The sequence below is a fragment of the Antedon mediterranea genome, chromosome 2 (genome assembly GCF_964355755.1).
Source record: "Antedon mediterranea chromosome 2, ecAntMedi1.1, whole genome shotgun sequence".
NCBI lineage: Eukaryota > Metazoa > Echinodermata > Crinoidea > Comatulida > Antedonidae > Antedon > Antedon mediterranea.
In genome coordinates, this window is record NC_092671.1 from 19,686,680 (window position 1) to 19,705,382 (window position 18,703).

The 18,703-nt window shown below is 30.8% G+C and overlaps 1 protein-coding gene across 1 annotated transcript; it reads right to left on the reverse strand.

Annotated features, from left to right (window-relative positions):
• Positions 1-227: 227 nt before the first annotated feature.
• LOC140040698 (activin receptor type-2B-like) lies at positions 228-16,141 on the reverse strand. The gene is made up of 7 exons (XM_072086826.1): positions 16,122-16,141; positions 15,900-15,973; positions 13,673-14,023; positions 12,139-12,857; positions 6,534-6,669; positions 6,256-6,386; positions 228-5,488 (listed from the first exon to the last, which is right to left on the reverse strand). Exons 1-7 carry the CDS (start codon positions 16,139-16,141, stop codon positions 5,318-5,320), a joined length of 1,602 nt encoding a protein of 533 aa, XP_071942927.1. The 3' UTR covers positions 228-5,317.
• Positions 16,142-18,703: the final 2,562 nt, after the last annotated feature.

An 18,703-nucleotide genomic window follows, 5' to 3' on the forward strand; every position in this document is an offset into this window, starting at 1 on the left:
ATTTTTCTTTAGCGTCTTTTATTTTCGCCAAGTCTGAACAGTCAAAAGTAAAGTATAAATTTCCATATCTAGTATTGCTTTCATTTTTTTTAGTCTACATATATTTCAAAGTGAAGGGATATTGTATAACAAAATCAATGGCTGTAAATACAGTAGTTTTGAATTCTATTCTTTATACAACTTGTTTTTATTTTAATAATTTGTCAAAGTACTTTTGAGAGTGCGCTTTTATTATACTTGCCCATGCAAAGTATATACAAACAAGGCAGAAAAAGAACGTTTGAAATACACTTGGGATAAAGTTATAGAATAGGACCTTTACTTAGCAACAGTTTACAGTTAAGTATAGTTAAGTAGTATACAATCTCTAGGTACGCACTTCTGAATTCTTAGACGCTTCCTTCTTGTGCCTATTATAATAATATAATTCCATACGCGTGTGTCCATAGCAACTATAATTCAATAAAAAGACAGCTCCTTGACTACAAGCAAACAAACATTCGAGTACATTTTAACAGAGCAAGGTAAAGTTCCTACTCACGTTATTTATTTGGTATATGTGCGTTTTACTATTATTTAGTGTATTAAAATTATTGTAGTCACATATACATCATCATCATACCACAATTGACCTTTTCGAAAAACAAATGATCTCAAATTCTAGACTGGGGTGAGATGTATGACTATATGAGGGGTTTCGTATTTACAATGTTCGCAACCCCCCACCCATACTCTGCTTGAGGAGAGGGGTTGTTTCTCTGTAGTTGGATCCATCTACAAGAAGACAGCCTTTTCACCCACGTGGTTAGTGCTAATCACGAATAATACAGATTCAGAAGTTGAGGCATATGCTATTCATAAATTATAACTAAAAAAGATTAATATGCAAGGCCTAAGATTTCGAATTCAAGACGCATATACAAAACAAAGATATCCGCAATACTATAATATTTAATAATGAATGGGCCAATATTTATTAGTGACAGTAACTTAAAAAAGCAGCCATAAGCACATTGAATGATTCATCTATTTTGTCGTCTTATAAATCTTAAAATAGCAATATCTGCTAAATAATGGATTCTAAAATAAACCCCGGTATCCAATCATATCTCTATTATATCAAAAGGTCTTATTTATATATCACAATTACCATACAATACTGTACGATTTGCTCGTCATTGTACAATGTAGATAGGGCGAAAGCCAAAATATGTCACATTAAATGGATACACTGCCATAAGAACATTACAAACTAGTTTTAATTAGCAAAATAAATATGTACACAAGAAAGTGAAACCAAATCGAATTTAACCGATTTAAAAGAATACTCACTTGATGAATTGGACCAAATTTGTTTCACTAATACAAGCACTAAAATATTTATGATATAGAATTAAATATGTTTTAAATAATTACTATACTAACCAGAAACAGTATATAGCTTTCATTAATTATGCATAAACATTCACAGTACCACGGTATGGTTCGATCGAGCTAATGAAACCGATCCTTAAAACTAAAATGACCACAAAGTCATAAAATTCATAAAATTGAAATAATTTACATCGCCTAATATCATTAGTGTTAATACAGTATTTTAATCGTTTATAAATTCGTTCAATCTTTTCATAAATATAATAAGTTATTTTTTATATTGTATTATGCCAATCAACTATAGTGATATTACATCATCCAGGTAGGCCCTAATCATTGAGGTAGAAAATAAATAGTAATTCAAGGATATTCATGGAATACAGAACACAACATGGAATACTACAAAACAAAATCATCCGTGGTGAGCAAGCAGCGAGCGCGTGTCAGTCCTGCATCGCCGGATAAGTGTCGGATTTTTGAAACGCAAAATTTCATTCTGTATTACTACTGTACAATAAAATACGTCAGTGGCTATTTATATCGAAAACATTATGTTAGAAAAACCCATCGATAGTTAGAATTTATTTTAATTTTAACTATGCCTAAACTGATTTTGGTCGAAAAAAAAATATTTGCACATTTTGTAGAATTTCGTTTCCACATTGTTTTTACATTTAACGGCGTGATGTTTGCACACATTAGTGGGTTATGAATTTGTACAGATTTGCACATTTAAAGATGCAGTGTTTGCACAAATGTGGATATTTACACATTTGAGGGCAAAATGTTTGCAAAAATGTGGTTGTTTGCACAAAATGGGACATTTTGCACATTTCACGGCCGAACACCCTATTTTGGGACACCCCTACTATTCAGATTCCTAGGGGGATACTTCATCGAACAAAATGAGGGGCAATATGTTAATAGTTAAACCAACCCCCAAGAGGACTGTTTTACGTGTGCCTACTGCATCTATACACACTATTCTTTCACGATTTGTTTAACTGTCCACCGCCGGGCCGAAATCTGGACTTGTCTATTGGATCAACATTATTAGTACTCACAGGCAAAAGATGGAAAAATCGAAACATAATTGATTCGAAAATTAAAGGCTCCTGCGCGTTCCAGGCATTTAAAAAATACACTATTCCAATCAAATTAAAATTATTTTTTAGAAAGAAAATAACTTAAAAAAACTTATTACACTTACTGCAATTAATATAAACAAAATCGTAGTAGAAAAGAAAACTATTCTTAAATTATAGTAAAAATGTAATCGAAATCTAAAAAAAAAAATATTAATGGTAACATAAATACATGTATTGGCCGAAATGAATCCACAATCATTAAATCAACCTTTAACTATCTGTATAATGACTTAAAAATGATTCTTTTTATATTACATTTTTTTAAATTACTATTTTAGTAACATTACTTATTTTTATAAATAGAAAGGTCAAACAAATACATTGCGTAGGCCTAAAAGGGTACTGTAGAAACGATTACAATATAATCAATACTTTGCGCTACAGCAATCTGTCTGAATATCCTGTTTTTAAAATGGCCATTCATTACTTTAGGCCTACTAATACATAAATAGGTATATTATATATTTCTTCTCGCCCCCATACAATTTCATTCTTGACCCCATATCTTGTAATTCTAATGCACACAGCTGGTGGGTAACTTACAATGATAGAGCAGTTCACTTACATAAACACAAGAAAAGGTTAAAGCAACACTTGACATTTTGTCTGTCTTATTCAAATTCCTTTAAAAAAAAAAGAATTTGAAATAACACCGATTGCCATATTAAATAAGTTTGTCTAAAACCCATTACTACGATAATCTTATATAATATAAAAAAATCTATATTGGCATAACATATAGATCCCAGTTTAAAACACTTGCCACTTTAGTAGTACAACATCTATGTATGAATACCATGTGTTATATAATTCAAGAAGCAAAATTATCCAATAATGTTCCCTTTATACAAAAATAAATAAATTGTATTTTTCCCGAGAAGTCATACCATATACAATCACATTTTAAAACTTTCAATATCACGATGTTCTTAATCTAACTGAGCAATAAACAAATTCTTGACTTTACTTATAATTGCCAGATACCAGAATTACCTTTATTGGAAACGTAAACACATAGGTTATGAAAAATAGGAAGCCTAAGTGATTACTATTTACAGTCATGGAGGAATTAGACTAATTCCTCTATGGTATAGTAAGATAATTAATATAAACGTTAGGGAACATTATTAATCTTTTCATATTATTTTAAAGCATAGTCATGTGATACTGGTATAAAATCAAGATAACATTATTTATTTCAACAATATTTTACCAGGATTTTTCCATCCAGCCGAATCAAATTACCCGAAGGTGGTTCACTGGCTGAAGGGGGTGACATTTTCAACTGGTGAAGCCTTGATTGTGTTAAAGGGAGCCAGCAATCTGCGATTTTTACTTTGGATTTCACCATAAAACCCATCATAGACAAGAAACAATACAAAATAAAGGGTATTAATTACCTGGGTAACTACGGCAACCCCTGCACCGCCCTGTATACAATTTGATGATAATTCACAGCCTCAAGCATTCCCTCAATATGCTTTAACTAGTTCACACTGACAGATAAATATTTTCTAGATTGATAATCTTTTGCATACCTTTCTTGTGTTTTTTAATTTATCAGTAATTGGTGATCGTTACGTGTTAGGTTATGTAAACAACTGTTCAATAATAATAATTTTCAAAATATTTTTACTAAGGTACCCCGACTTAGATAGCACTTGGTCATCATCTTATTTAATATTTACAGTACATTGCAATTGTGAGAATTTAACAAACTGTTACTCTTGCATTACAATGCATCCCTAAAATTACTTTTACCAATTTCAATATGGATGCTAGTTTTATGGCATTAATACAAATGCATAAGTTGAATTCGTAGCAAAATCACAATTTTAATTTTCTTTTTATGGGAAAAAGTGACAAAGTTTACAAGTTATTTATTTTCTTGAACACAGAACACACCTGTCGGATGATTAAAGGCCCTTTATACTACCTAAGATAAATATACATTTTCCTACAGAAAACAAGAGATAAATTTCTTCCTAGAACTATAGGATAACCATTCTTTTTACTGTCTTTGATGAAAATAATTTTCAAACAAAACTAATATAATGAAGTCATGATCAATAATAACAATAACACTACTAATTGAGGCTACACTTGAGGGTAAGGTGAAGAAGTTGGAGTTTCACATTTGTTAAATAAAAAAATACCAATCTACAAACTGCTGGATCTTCCATTGGCAGCTACCTCATTAAATAACTTTTTGTATATCATTTAATAGAGCCGAATTTGGAACCAACACAATTTAAAATTAGTGTGTTCCATTTATATTTTATTTTATTTACAAAATATGATATGGCATAGTATGCTATTTATAGTCAATGGGGTACGTCCTTCATTGCATTTGCGTTTCAACAGAAAAACTAAAATAAAATAATTGATCATGCAGTTTAAAAATTTTCAATTAATTCTGGCAATAATAATATCACTCAAAAAAGAACTTGTTTTATGTATTCCAAACTATCCACACATAACAATTTAGATCAATATTAAAATCCCATATGAACTATAACATATAAAATTTACTCATAAAATATGGACCATAAAACCTTAAATTAAAAAGAGGGAACTAGTTTTATTTTCTGATTTTTTCCTTTATCAATGTTTTCAGTCTAATGCATGTTTTTACTCTAACCGAAATTCAGGGCAGTTTAATGTATGGCGTATGTAGAGTCAAGAGTTTATAAGCTGTATACTTTTCCATAAGCTGAATGATTAATTCAAGTCTTACAAATGAGTTACTTTAAAATACAAATCTTTCCAAATCTGCAATATTCATAATATAATGTTCATATGCTGGATTCCTTGGTAGGCAGTTCATCTATCATGATGCCAACTGAACTTGTGTTAATTGTACGACTGAGTTGTGATATCCTTGCTTCTACACATCCGGCTGATAATCTCGCCTCGGCATCATGATCCCAACACTCTTCAATTGTTGCACAATATGTTTGCATCCCCTAAAAAAACATTTTTTTAGGGATATTACCATAGATCAACTGCTTGCCACTGCCAGTCATTTTCAAAAATACAACATTTATCAATGATCAACTATTAATAATCAACAATCACTTTAAATATTCTTTTATTTAATCAAGTTTGACAGCTAAAGGATATTTGAACGTTAACTAAATATTATTATTAGCTTTGCCATGTATTTTAATTTGTTATTTTATCATATAATTCATGTAAATCTTGAAAGCACTATTATGTTAAAAAATGTCTTTAATTATCAATGTAAAATAAAAATGGAATCGTTGGAAAAACTAAATAAAAAAAATTGTTGTCATGATTTTTTGTAAATTGCAAAGACAGAAAATAGTTACAAGTTGGCCTCTTACTGAAATAATTCACAGTAGGTGTGTTCTAAAAGATTAACTGTTTTAATTCTAAAATTCTAGAACAGTTTTTCAGCACATGAAATATTCTCACTATTAAACAGTTATTTGTATATTACAACACAACTGATTGTATTCTTGACATTTGATTGGTTAATTTAATTATCACATTCCCGGCCTATTCATCTCCGCCTTGGTACATAGAGCAGTCAATCTTTTAACTCTTGAAATATTATTACCATTCAACTCATAAACATTCATGATTTGTATAATATTATTTATTAAGGTAGTAGTTAAATTAGGCTATGTATAAATCATGTTTTAAATGGTCTTAAAACTGAATGTTGAGAATTAAAATGTACATGAAAAGATTGTTACAAAAATTGTACCTGATGTTTCAGCCAATGCTCCCTAAAAGTGGGACGCAATTTTTTCTCAACCACTATTTCCTGCATGTCCTCTAAAGAAGGTGCCAAGCCAACTTCCTCTTCAAGCGGTAGCATGTATTCATCAACAATCCCTAAGAATTAGAATGCAAAAGATATTAGTCATAAATACATGATGATTTGTTTATTAACAATCATAGGCATGAAATTAAAGATTCCCTGCAGATTCAAAATTAATTCTCTATTGTATAAAAATAGTTTAGTTTTAATTGAAAATTTACCATCAATAGGACATCTAGTAGCCAGCTCCCACAGGACCAATCCACAGGCATACATGTCAATTCTCAAGAATGCATCACGATGAAAACTTACTGCCCCTTCTAAAATCTCTGGGGCCATGTATCGTCTTGTACCAACCTGAAGAGATAAAATGTATAATACATGAGTCACTATTTAATAATAAAAGCTAATCCATACTTTGTTTCAGCTGTTAAATAGTTTTTATCCATGAATCTTTATAAATGCCGTAGTTTTCACATACAATGTATTATCAAACATTACATAGTTTATGATTGGAATGGTACAAATAATGTCATGAGGTGAATGATGAAACCATTCCACGAATGGAAACATTCATTATTTTTGTTAACATCTAAATAGATGTCACTTATATTAAAATGAATAAAAGGTAGGCCTACATTTGATTCACATTGAAACAGTAACATTTATTTGTTTTTGTTCATAGGCCTATTTACTTTGCACAACAATTATACTACAGAATATATTTGATTTTTTATAGTATATTAAATATATTTGGATTTATAAAAATACCTACTGTAGTGTAATTATGTTAATGACCAATCCTAAGCCTAGCTAGGCTAAAGCGCTTAGGCTAGAAAGGCAGCGATACCATTACGCAACTGATCTAGGCCAATTCTGTTTTTTCCAAAGATTTAAAACTTCTTGTAGAGTTGTTTCCATTAATTAATAAAAACCATACAAACGATCTAAAGCTAATTCAAATACTTTTTTTGGTCTAAATTAGTACGTATCTCTCCAAAAAATGTTATTTGCGTCCCGATTATTAGAATGTATGTTGTTATTGCTTACATGAGGTTGTTCACAGAATCTTCAGATTTTTTTTGTACATGAAAAAATGGTCAAAAATGATAGTACATACTATTGCAAGCCACATGACCCACAATCGTCGTTATTTATTTATTACACTTACATTTTATGACTTACATGACATGCAGACTCTATAAAATGGTTGGGAATACCGATACTGTGCATAGCTCATTTGTTAGAGAATATAGATACCTTTCTGTTAACAAATTTAAAACTTTTTATAATACAATTCAATTAGCCATTCCAAATTACCTGACCAAGAGAAAATCAATAGCCATAAAGCCTACATACAATGTGCTCCTTTTATGATTACTGTAATACCTACCACCTAGAAAAACTAGGTTTGTACTCCGCGGCATCAACACCTACATTTTGTAGGCAAAACAAATGGAAGAATCGTAACTTTTCAGCGAAATACAGGGTTTTCGCCATTGTATAAATGAAATCTGGCAAAAACAGAAAGACATCTATGCAGCAACTAGACAATGTCAGACTAGGCCTATTCTAGCGTACAATGTTTGTATGGTACTGGTGTTATACCAGCTAGGCCTACAAAACTAAACCTAGCTAGGCTACTGTAGGCCTAAGAGGCCTTCCACGAGAGGACATTCGATGCGAGCTACTTACAGTAGGTAGTGCATTGTTTTTCTCTTTTTATCATAATTTACCATAAAACCTACATATTTTAAGGCAAGGAATGACCTTGTTTAATGTGTATGCATTATTTTTACAAAACGTCAAAATTGTAGGAATGGGTCTTTAACCAATTAATATTTATAGTTTTTCAAATTTGGTAAAGAAATTAAAAACCTTTAACAATTGGGTAAAGAAATTAAAAACCTTTAACGAATTTGGGTAAAGAAATTAAAAACCTTTAACAATTGGGTAAAGAAATTAAAAACCTTTAACAATTGGGTAAAGAAATTAAAAACCTTTAACAATTGGGTAAAGAAATTAAAAACCTTTAACAATTGGGTAAAGAAATTAAAAACCTTTAACAATTGGGTAAAGAAATTAAAAACCTTTCACAATTGGGTAAAGAAATTAAAAACCTTTAACAATTGGGTAAAGAAATTAAAAACCTTTAACGAATTTGGGTAAAGAAATGTTTTCCTGAACACACATCTCCCACCAGCCCACTAATTCAGATAAATTCAGATACAAAACTTTCCCATCTTTTTCGCTAAATTTTGCATGCAGATCCTCATGGGATTATGCAGTCATAAGGTAGTTGATGATACAAGTAAAATGGATATTCCCCTAGACACAATAAATGTACTCCTAAATATACTTTAAACTGCAATCATCCAAGAGAATGTTCACAATCCGTATCCCAATCTTGCAGCTTCTTGCATGTATGGTGTTACTCAGTTGCACAATCAATAATATTTTGGGGGAATTAAATAGATTTATGAGCAAGAATTGCTGAGTGACTTAGTAACGAGCGCTGATTAAACCAGATTTGTTGCCCTTTCTTTATACCTTGCACTATGCTTACAAATTGAAGATAAATATTTAAATCTGTTGGGTTATCCTGTTTATGATTTACAGCTACTGGGATTTTCAAAATGTTGTTATTGAAAATGTGATCCTCATCACAATAAAGATACTATTACTAATACTGGATATTATGTAAATAGTAGAATATTTAGCTATGTATAATCATATCATGATTATCGCTGTCATTACTGTAAGTTTCAATTGTACTTTACTGTATGATTTATTTTTGATGTATTATACAGCACTATAATTTCAACTAATTCCTATACATACTGTAAATGTTACAAAGACTTAAATCATTGTTGCGAACTCTTACTGTTGTATTTGTATATTTATTGTTATTATGTTTTTGTAATCATGTTAGGAATGTTTGTATTCATAGAATGTAATATTTTTTGATAAAGAGTTAAAAGTTGGGCTGGTCTATTAACTAACCAAGGCCCAAATGTAAATTAAAATAATGTGGCATTCAGTCACAACCACAAGCCTCATTTCAACTAAATTTCCAACATAAATGTTACAAGGCGTATGCAAAATTTTAGATTTTAGGAACAGGATCTTTGTCAACATTTTTACAAAGCAAGCACTACAGCATTGTGCATAGTATACTGTATGGATTAGTTTTTAGTCGCGACTCAATAGTTCACTATGTCGGTCGGTCGGTCTGTCTGTCGGTCCGGTATCACTATGCGTTTTATTGCTTTTCTGTACCTTTTGATGTACATTACTTTTTGAAAGTTCATATTTTTCTGAGAGCACGCGATTTATGGCTGTTGGCCTTGTTTAATGTGTAGTTAGCTTTAAATTGTTCAACAAGTTTCAAGAAAAATTCAAAGTATCATAATGAGGATACAAAGTGACACCAATTCCAACAGGACAACAAAGTTAACATCATACAGTACAAAAATATGGTTTTCTGCAAGATACCATACCAATTTACAAATATGTTTCCAATAACAAAGGCCCACAGAAGTATATAAAAACCTATGGTTGTTATGGTTGTATAAGAACAAAGGGAATGTAATAAATGAATATCACCCATAAAATGTAATATAAAGTAACATCTTGAGTACCAGCATCTATCGATACAATATTTCAATCATATGTCACAAAATAGATGATATATGGAGTTAATATCGTGCAAAGAAAATTTCCTGTCTGTTATGTGAGGTTTAGAATAAATTAGAAAACGCAAGATAAATCATATACTTGTACTGAATTGTTAGATGAACAAAGAGGTATTGATTAAAATTAAAAATGTAAAACAACCTTGTAATTATATCATTTTCCACAACTTGCTTTTAGATTAAGTATTGTGTTGTAAATCTCTTTAATTAAAAATTACAACCATGACAAACGCAGCATTTTTTTGTAAAAAGTTGTGCTAGAAAGCACCTAATTGTAATTTTGCTTTTTAAAAGTTTCCTTAATAATTACATCAATAAATTTTCAAAAGTAATGGAAAAATCCAATAATGTGTTTCATTTCATATCAACATTGACTTTGAATGGTATTGAATAATAACAGGGATACAAGAAGAAATTTTCTTTAAGAAGGATGACTAGACATAAAGATGAAATTTTGAATATGTACAGTATTGTAAAAATACCTTTGGATATATTATGTTAGGCTGTTTAAACTCACTTCAACTATTTACAAACTTTGTCATAGCCATTTAAAATGTGTTTTTTTAATTCCCAACTTTTCATTTTTTTCAAATTATTAAATTTCATTTAATATTAAATGCAAAACGGCAGAAAGTCAAAACAAAACGATGTAATCAACTCATAATGCCTTGAATATGTCAATGTATACTATTAACACTTTGACTGCCAAACACGAAGATCTTCGTTTTTGGAAACACAACGCTTGACTGCCAAACACGAAGATCTTCGTTTTTCGCGTTTTTTTACGAAATCCGGTAGGTAGGTAAATTATTGGTATATACTATAAATATGGACACTAAATTCGGTCTGGACCGTGAATATTTTACCTTTTGAAAGTAACTAATCTGGTTACGAACGATTGTCAAAATGGTACCTGTCGAAATAACATACACCGCGCATCACAGTAGCGCGTACAACGATGGTTTGGCGCATTGTGTAACGGTCGCGCGCTAGCTATGCCGCCGAAGCATTACAAAGGTTTATGTGGATTGGCATGTTTGTTTGTTATCTGAATAAAAAATAATGGATGAATTTTCAATAAGAAGTCTTATTATTGTATGTATACCCTAATTGTTTTGGTGTTTCACTGTAAGTGGCAGAGTTTCACGCCACAAACTTGTTTAGAAATGGTATGAATATTATCATCAGTTTACTAGCTAGGCTAGTAGTACTAGGCTATAGCCTAGGCCTAGTCGTAAAACGGTTCCGGACCAACTTTAGGCCTAGTTAACTAGGCCTGGTGTCTTTACTATGTGGATTTTGGCAAAACATTGATGTAAGATTTATGATTTATAAAATGTAATACATTTTTCGATAGTGATAACTTGTTTTTATAGGCCTACCGGTGCCGTGTAAGTAACTTTTTCGTTGTTTGTTGATCTCACCGGGCGATATTTTCATATTGTGATGTCTTGCACAAAATCGCGAATATCTCGACTTTCTTGCGCGAAACTAAGAAAAACTCAAAAAGTGCGTTACTTTCATTTTACTATTACAACTTATATATTGCGATTTGCGATCGTTCTTGGTACCATTGTAAAGCTAAAATCTTTATGATTATTTTAGTCTAAATTACATGTAAATCAGATCACATACATAGTTTCAATCAGCTTTAATAAAAACATCGAATTGGGCTATAAACGCTGGCGGTGGCAGTTTCTAACTGGAAAAACCTCTGGCAGTCAAAGTGTTAATGGTATTGTGTATTTGCATCGTGATCATACACAATGTAATGCAAATTACGAGAAGGTAGTTTTGGTTTATGTCAAGCTTATTTTAATAGCTTTCCTCATTATGCATGTTTTATGGAAACAATAAACATGAATAATACCAAACAAACAATAAACAAAATTTAAAAAAAATTATTATTTGAGAGCAACAAATTTACATCATCATTATAAATACTTTATAGAATGTAGCATCCAAAAAATAAATTTAGTTCAAAATTTTGAAATATTTTCCTTTTCTATTCTATTTTATTATTTTGTGTTATTTTCGAACATCTCTTGGCGGCAATACTCTTGATACTCCCAAGCTTATCAAAAATAATGTATACATTTTAAATAAAAACCCAAAAGAAATATAACTATACCTGATTTTGAGAATCGCAAGGGTTCTTTCCAAACTCAAATTTGACAGCCAGGCCAAAATCAGCAATACATGCAGTCATGTCATTCTTCAGCAAGATATTTTTACTCTTAAAATCTCGATGAGCTATAGCAGGTTTTCCTGCTGAAGTCGTTGGAAGAATATCTTCATGAAGGAATGCCAGGCCATGTGCCATTGACTCTGCAATTTTACACATCTCTGCCCAGGTCACGGTGTTAGCTTTCAAATAATCATAAATAGAACCATGAGGATGGAACTCCGTGATTAGCCACAATTCTTGGTTTAGGCCTTTATCTCGCATTTCTGAACTGATAAAATGAAGTAGGTTTGGGTGATTCATGTGAGGGACATTGTATATTTCTTGTTCAGTCTGCCATGAGAGTTTGTCTTGAATCGGAAAAACTTTAACAGCAACATATTTATTGCTTACATCTGAGGTTTCAGCTTTCCAGACTGCACCAAACCTCCCCCTTGCTTTGATTTCAATTAGTTTTAAGTTTGTTGATAGTGAACCTGGAGATGGCGTATGAATCAGCAATGGCTCATTCTTCATTTCAAATTGGTATGACTCAATGTTATGACGTCTACACATCCAGTAGGCGATCACTAAGAATAATGTAATAGCAGCTAAAGGCACCAATGAGTACATCATCGTTAGCAGTAACATCTTTTTCTGACTTCCAGTGGTTGGTGTGGGATTATCTTTTAAACATAATTCGAACAAAGTTATTTAACTATAGAAATGTTCCCTTTTGTTTACTAAAACTTCATAAAAAAAGAAAGGTAACATAAAGGTGTACTTAGGTTGACAAAGACCTCAACTCAAACTTTGTCGACTTTCAAGCAACTGAACAGAACTGAAAAGATCTAGATTTTGTCAAAAATTGAATATATCACAAGTACTTTTAGTCGTCAATAATTCATGATGGTTCAGTTATGTTCAAATGAAAGCAACTATCTCAACTGCACTATTCTTTGACATATTTTGTTTAACTTTATGTTATGTTAAGTTTCTGTCAGTTGCCTGGAGTGTTCACCAGTTGAGTTGAGTTCTGTCACGAAACCATAAGCATGTTTCCATTCGACATTGAATTTGGGAGAGTTGGGTTGAGCTAATAATATAAATTAATAATGGTGGTAATAGCTAACAAACAAATTTTAAAACAATCATTAGTAGGAAATTATTTAAGCATTTTTCTCATGCGGAGTGTGTGTAAGTTTTTTTTCCTGTAAAATGTTTGAATTTGGTAACTCCAAGCAAATTGAAAACATACTTTAATACTAGTAGATTGATATAGGCCTACAGTAATAAAAAAAAAAATATGTGAAAAGTGATCTAAATTCTCATGACTCAATATTTAAATTTTTCGTTCAAAAAGTATATTTTGTACTAAAAAAATGTACAGTATAAGGTAGCATCATAGCTGTATAACAGAAAATTAACATGTATTGTAAATTATACCTAATGACCATAAATCCATAACATTTTAAACTTTAAATAAAATATGAAAAATTACCATTTGGATAATAATATGAAGTTGTGGTGGGCTTAGGATCTGGAATATGTGAAAAGTTGCTATTACAGTGGTCTCGTGAGCAACAGCAAAATATGAAGACCTCAATTTTTGGCTCCACCTGTCGACTAATACAATAGTCAGTATCTGTGCATTTATCCTTGGTTGCCTCACTCCAACATCCCTGCAAACTAATTTGACCAGACGATTGGTTCCATAGTGTATAACAATGAGCTGTACCCAATTCATCATCAGGTTTGCATACTTCTGTGCTGTTGTGACAATTTTCTTTGCCTTTTGAACAATGACAACTTAACGCCTCGACTGTAATAACATCAATCAGCAGATGGGTTCCTGATAAGTAATTATAAATATAACAAAATATTAAATGAATTTAAAATACGCTAACCTTTTAAAAAAATTGGTTTTTTTTCAAGATTTTTGTTCTTTTAGTATTACCTATTTATGATATCTAAATTTATTATTATAATTATTATTTTATATTACTTTTATTGTGCTTTTTACAATTACTGCCAAACATACATATTTAAAACTACTTTACAACATTTTTCCAGGGTAGTCTAATTAATTGAACAGTAAAGAGAGCATCAATATGTTTTTAACTAGATGTGAAGATGAAGACCTGTAGACTTGGCTTGTGAAGCTTGAGGCGCTGGTTCGGTTCAGTTTACTATATGTTTACCCATATTGCATAAAGGTCACATTGTTTGCCCATAGCTAACTTTTGAAACCTATCCTATGAAATATGTTTTTGAAGATATAAATTTTGCAATACATTACACAAACCTGTGATAATGTCATTTACAACTTTATGTGGGAGTGCCACAAAATCCATGAAATGAGATAAAGTGCTGTTTTTAAGATCTACAGTACTGTAGTACCACTTTTATAAAGTTACTTAAAATAAAAATAAAACTTGAAGAATTCATTTATTTGAACATTTGAAGCTAAAAGTATTGTTAGTAAAAAATCAATAGTCTTTAAAATAAAACAAACAAATTAAAGCATTCTAACGCGGGAGCCGAAAAAAATAAAGGGAATGACCGACCAACCAATTGACAACAAAGATATTATAAGAAGCTCCATGCTAATGAAACCAATTACTATAATGTTTGGAAGAGTATCTAAATCTGATGGAAGCATGAATGATCAACCAATCAACAGATGGAAGCATTAATGATCAACCAATCAACTCACTGATGAAGTGGAGTCTACAGTATGGGTGGTCAGGAGCGAACAGCATTATTTAGCACCAACTTAGATTTAATCCATAAAAAGTAGAATTTTTTAAATAAAATTAAATCATTAATTTACAAAAATGAATGATCAAAAGACTTTATCACAAAAAACAGTTCAGACTCTATTACATTTAAATATAAAAGAAGCTGATTGCACAACACAACAGCTCAGAATATTTGCAGTCAGAGGTTATTACAAAATATGAAAATATGACAAAATATGATGTACAGTAATAACAGAAACTTGAATTAAAAAGTTAAGGATTAAATTTAGGATGTACAGTAGTGTAGATTATGGTTGGCTAGCCGATTAACATTATTTGTTTGAATTTAAATTATTGAACATATCATGTAATGAATGGCAAGGAAGACTATAGACATGTTGTGTCCTGTACACAATTTGCTTTACTTATTTTAAGGTTTATAATATAAAACTGTTGGGTAAAAAGCCAACAAAATGTGACATTTTTATTACCTTGATATACTGTATTTACAAATGTTGATATTATAGAAAATACAAGGCTTGTTGATTCAAGGTTCTATTGATAAAGTTTGTTTGCTTATTTTATCCTAAGTAATCATAGACTATGCTCATAGCAAGGTATCATTAGAAAAAAAAAACACATCAAATCATGTTACTAAAATAATAATGTCACTGATTATTGTCACTTAATTATTAACTTTGTTTCATTGTTTGTAAGTTAGTAATTAATAGTTAAATTTTATTTACATTACAAATTAAGGATATCATTGTAATAATATACCAAACAAAACAATTCTTCCAAATAAAGTGAAAAGTATGATTTAGTTGACTCCATCCAACTCCCACTCAAGTGGGTATTAAAACACAGACAAACAGAATAGTCTTTTGCGAGTCTCTTAATAAGTAACTTATTCTACCAACAACAAAATATCTCAAAATGTGACTTTACAGTATGAAATAAAATAAATTAAATGAAAACAAACTTTACCAAGTAAAAAAATGGTAATGATCATCTTGGTTGTGTTTATACTCATCATGGAAACATAGAAGTGGTTGATCAATCTAGTTAATGAAAGAAGTTTAGTGTTACTGTTAGTACATATTACCAATAATTCATGTCCATTATGACATAAAAACAAAACAGGTTTATTTTATCCCAGCAGTGTAAAAGGGGTAACTAAATACAATATTGCTGCTAATGGTTACTTACCCTTTTATAGTTGAAAACATATTATATAATGCAAATGAAGATGATCTTCAGTTAATCTATAAAAAATAAAAAGTACTTTCATACTTTGTTTTATAGGAGCAATTTAATAAAGGAATTAATTAAATTTCACATAGCTTTTATGAGTATTTTGTGCTTGTTGGAGAGTGGGAAAAACTGATTTTATGACATATAATTACATAAATAATTTTTCTGTATTGATATTAAATGTATGTTGACTTTATTTAGTGTACAATATCTACCAAAATACTTATATTATATAGTACTACCATAAAAAAAAACATCGAAAAGAAGCACACTCCTGTGATTTGCAAAAGTAATCTCTAAGCCCATCTCAAAATGATGCCTACTGGGCTTCTCTATTTGAATGTTGTCTTTTGCTTTCTTGGACAAATATGTAAAATTGTCTAAAAAATTATTATACTGTTAGCAATTCACAAATTTTATTTCTAAAAGAAACCTCTTCAGTTTGCAAAAGTAATCTAAAAAAGAATCCTATCTCAAAATTACCATTTACGGTAGTATAAGAGGGAGAGATTAATTTTATGGTTTTTTACCTCCACCAAGAAAGTATGTAATCAATCGGCATGTGTCTGTTTCGTTGTTTGTCGGTTTGTTTACAGGATTACTCAAAAGGTTATTGCAAGAGCTTTACCAAAATGAAAATACAGATAGATATCTAGTCAAGCACATTAAATTTCGGAGGCAATCCGGACCACGGTCCAAATACTGAACCACTTTTTAGTATTATTTTCAGACCTGCTAGTATTAAAATATGACAGAATTTTCAAAAGCCGGCGAGCAGTCTTAAAGTAACAATAAAATGAAATTGCATTTTCTCGAGAACTACTTGTCCAAAAAACTTCATATTAGTACAGAGGCAAGAGTTATAATTTGTGATTTGTAATTTTACAACATAATTTGATTAATAATGTACAGGTTGATACGAGTAGTTTAAAAAAAAAAGATTTCTTTTCAAATTTACTCGTTTGTTTTTGGCGTTCCTGTTTTATTATTAGTCCACTGAAACTATTAGTTAGTTGAAAGGCTGGTTACATAACCTTTACACCCAACTCGCACACAAGCTTGTAGTGAAATTAGCCTAAATCACACACAGCATTAAGACACACACACAATATATATTTTTTTTCCCCGGAGAAATCTTATGTAGGAGAATTATACAGTAGGCGGAGGTATGCACTCTCTGAGTGGCTTTCTAGTTATACAGTAGTCTTGTCTTGTTATATTTTTTATACTGGACGCATTATTCCATAAGCATAGGTAATTTACAAATTAAAATATTTTGTTGTTGTACAAAAATGATATGGAATGTTGTAGTTTTTTATTTGTATATACAATTTTACCGGACACTAGATAATGTAAAGTAAAAGAATCTTTATTATTGTATTGTGATTTCAAAATGCACTTCCGGTTTAGTAAAAATCTTTTAGTTTTCAAGTACACTTCAGGTTCTTTGAATTAAGTGCTTCTATTGAGGTCCAGAATTAAACTCTTTGTTAGTAATTATTTATAATAATAAGATTCTTAATCTATTTTCTTTACCTATTCAGTCCTCTCCCTTAGGAAATGCCAAATTTAAATAATAAAACACGTCTATTAAAATTATAAATTTAATACTATATACTGTAGTTAAGATCATGAGACTGCTTACTCTTAAGGTTATAGACTGACTTTAATCTTGTTTACTTTACCAGTCCCTGACCAAGTCCCCTTATTTTACATTATAGTTTGTTGGTCAAATAAGTAAATGAAATGAAATTCTGTAAAACATTTTATGATTTTGTTGGTTCTGTCGTATGGTTTCAATTTGTAACAAACATGTCACTTTATCAGTTACTATAACTTCATCTAAATCATTTAAATAACCAAATGTAAGCTGAGTCAGTTTGTACAGTAACATTTTGACAATGAATTTATTTTGGTTTATTTGGAATATGGAATTGGCAAAAAAAAAAAGAAGATATCTGCCTGTTAAAGAGATCCTTCCACAACTCTGCCTGAACTTGGGCTCTTTCCTCATAAATCGTATTTTTGTGCAGTGTAGATATGCTCTCATCCTATTATTTGAATATTGTACTTTTATAAATTTAAAGGAGGATGTTGCTTACACTGTAAGTTACAGTAATACTTTTAATGTGTAATCAAGTACAGTTGATAATCCGGTACGATTCGGCCCAGGATGATTTGGTAGGACAATTCGGCCCTCTCTTGGGCCGAAACGTTTCACTTTAGACAAAAACCAATGATTGCTAAAATGAATATACATACATAATACATACGCAAGTTTATGCAAATAGTTTTCGGGCCGAATTTTCTGGGGCTAATACTAGTCCCAGGGTCAAATTTTCCTGGGCCGAATAGTCCTCGGGCCGAATTGTCTGGGGCTAATACTAGTCCCAGGCTCAAATTGTCCTGGGCCGAATAGTCTCAGGGCCAAATTGTCCCACTACCTTTGCAAAGGCAGACAAAAAGGACCAATATCATAGGCGAGTACAAATTTGAGTTTGTAGCTACAGTAAATACCGAACGAAGAGAGTAAGATA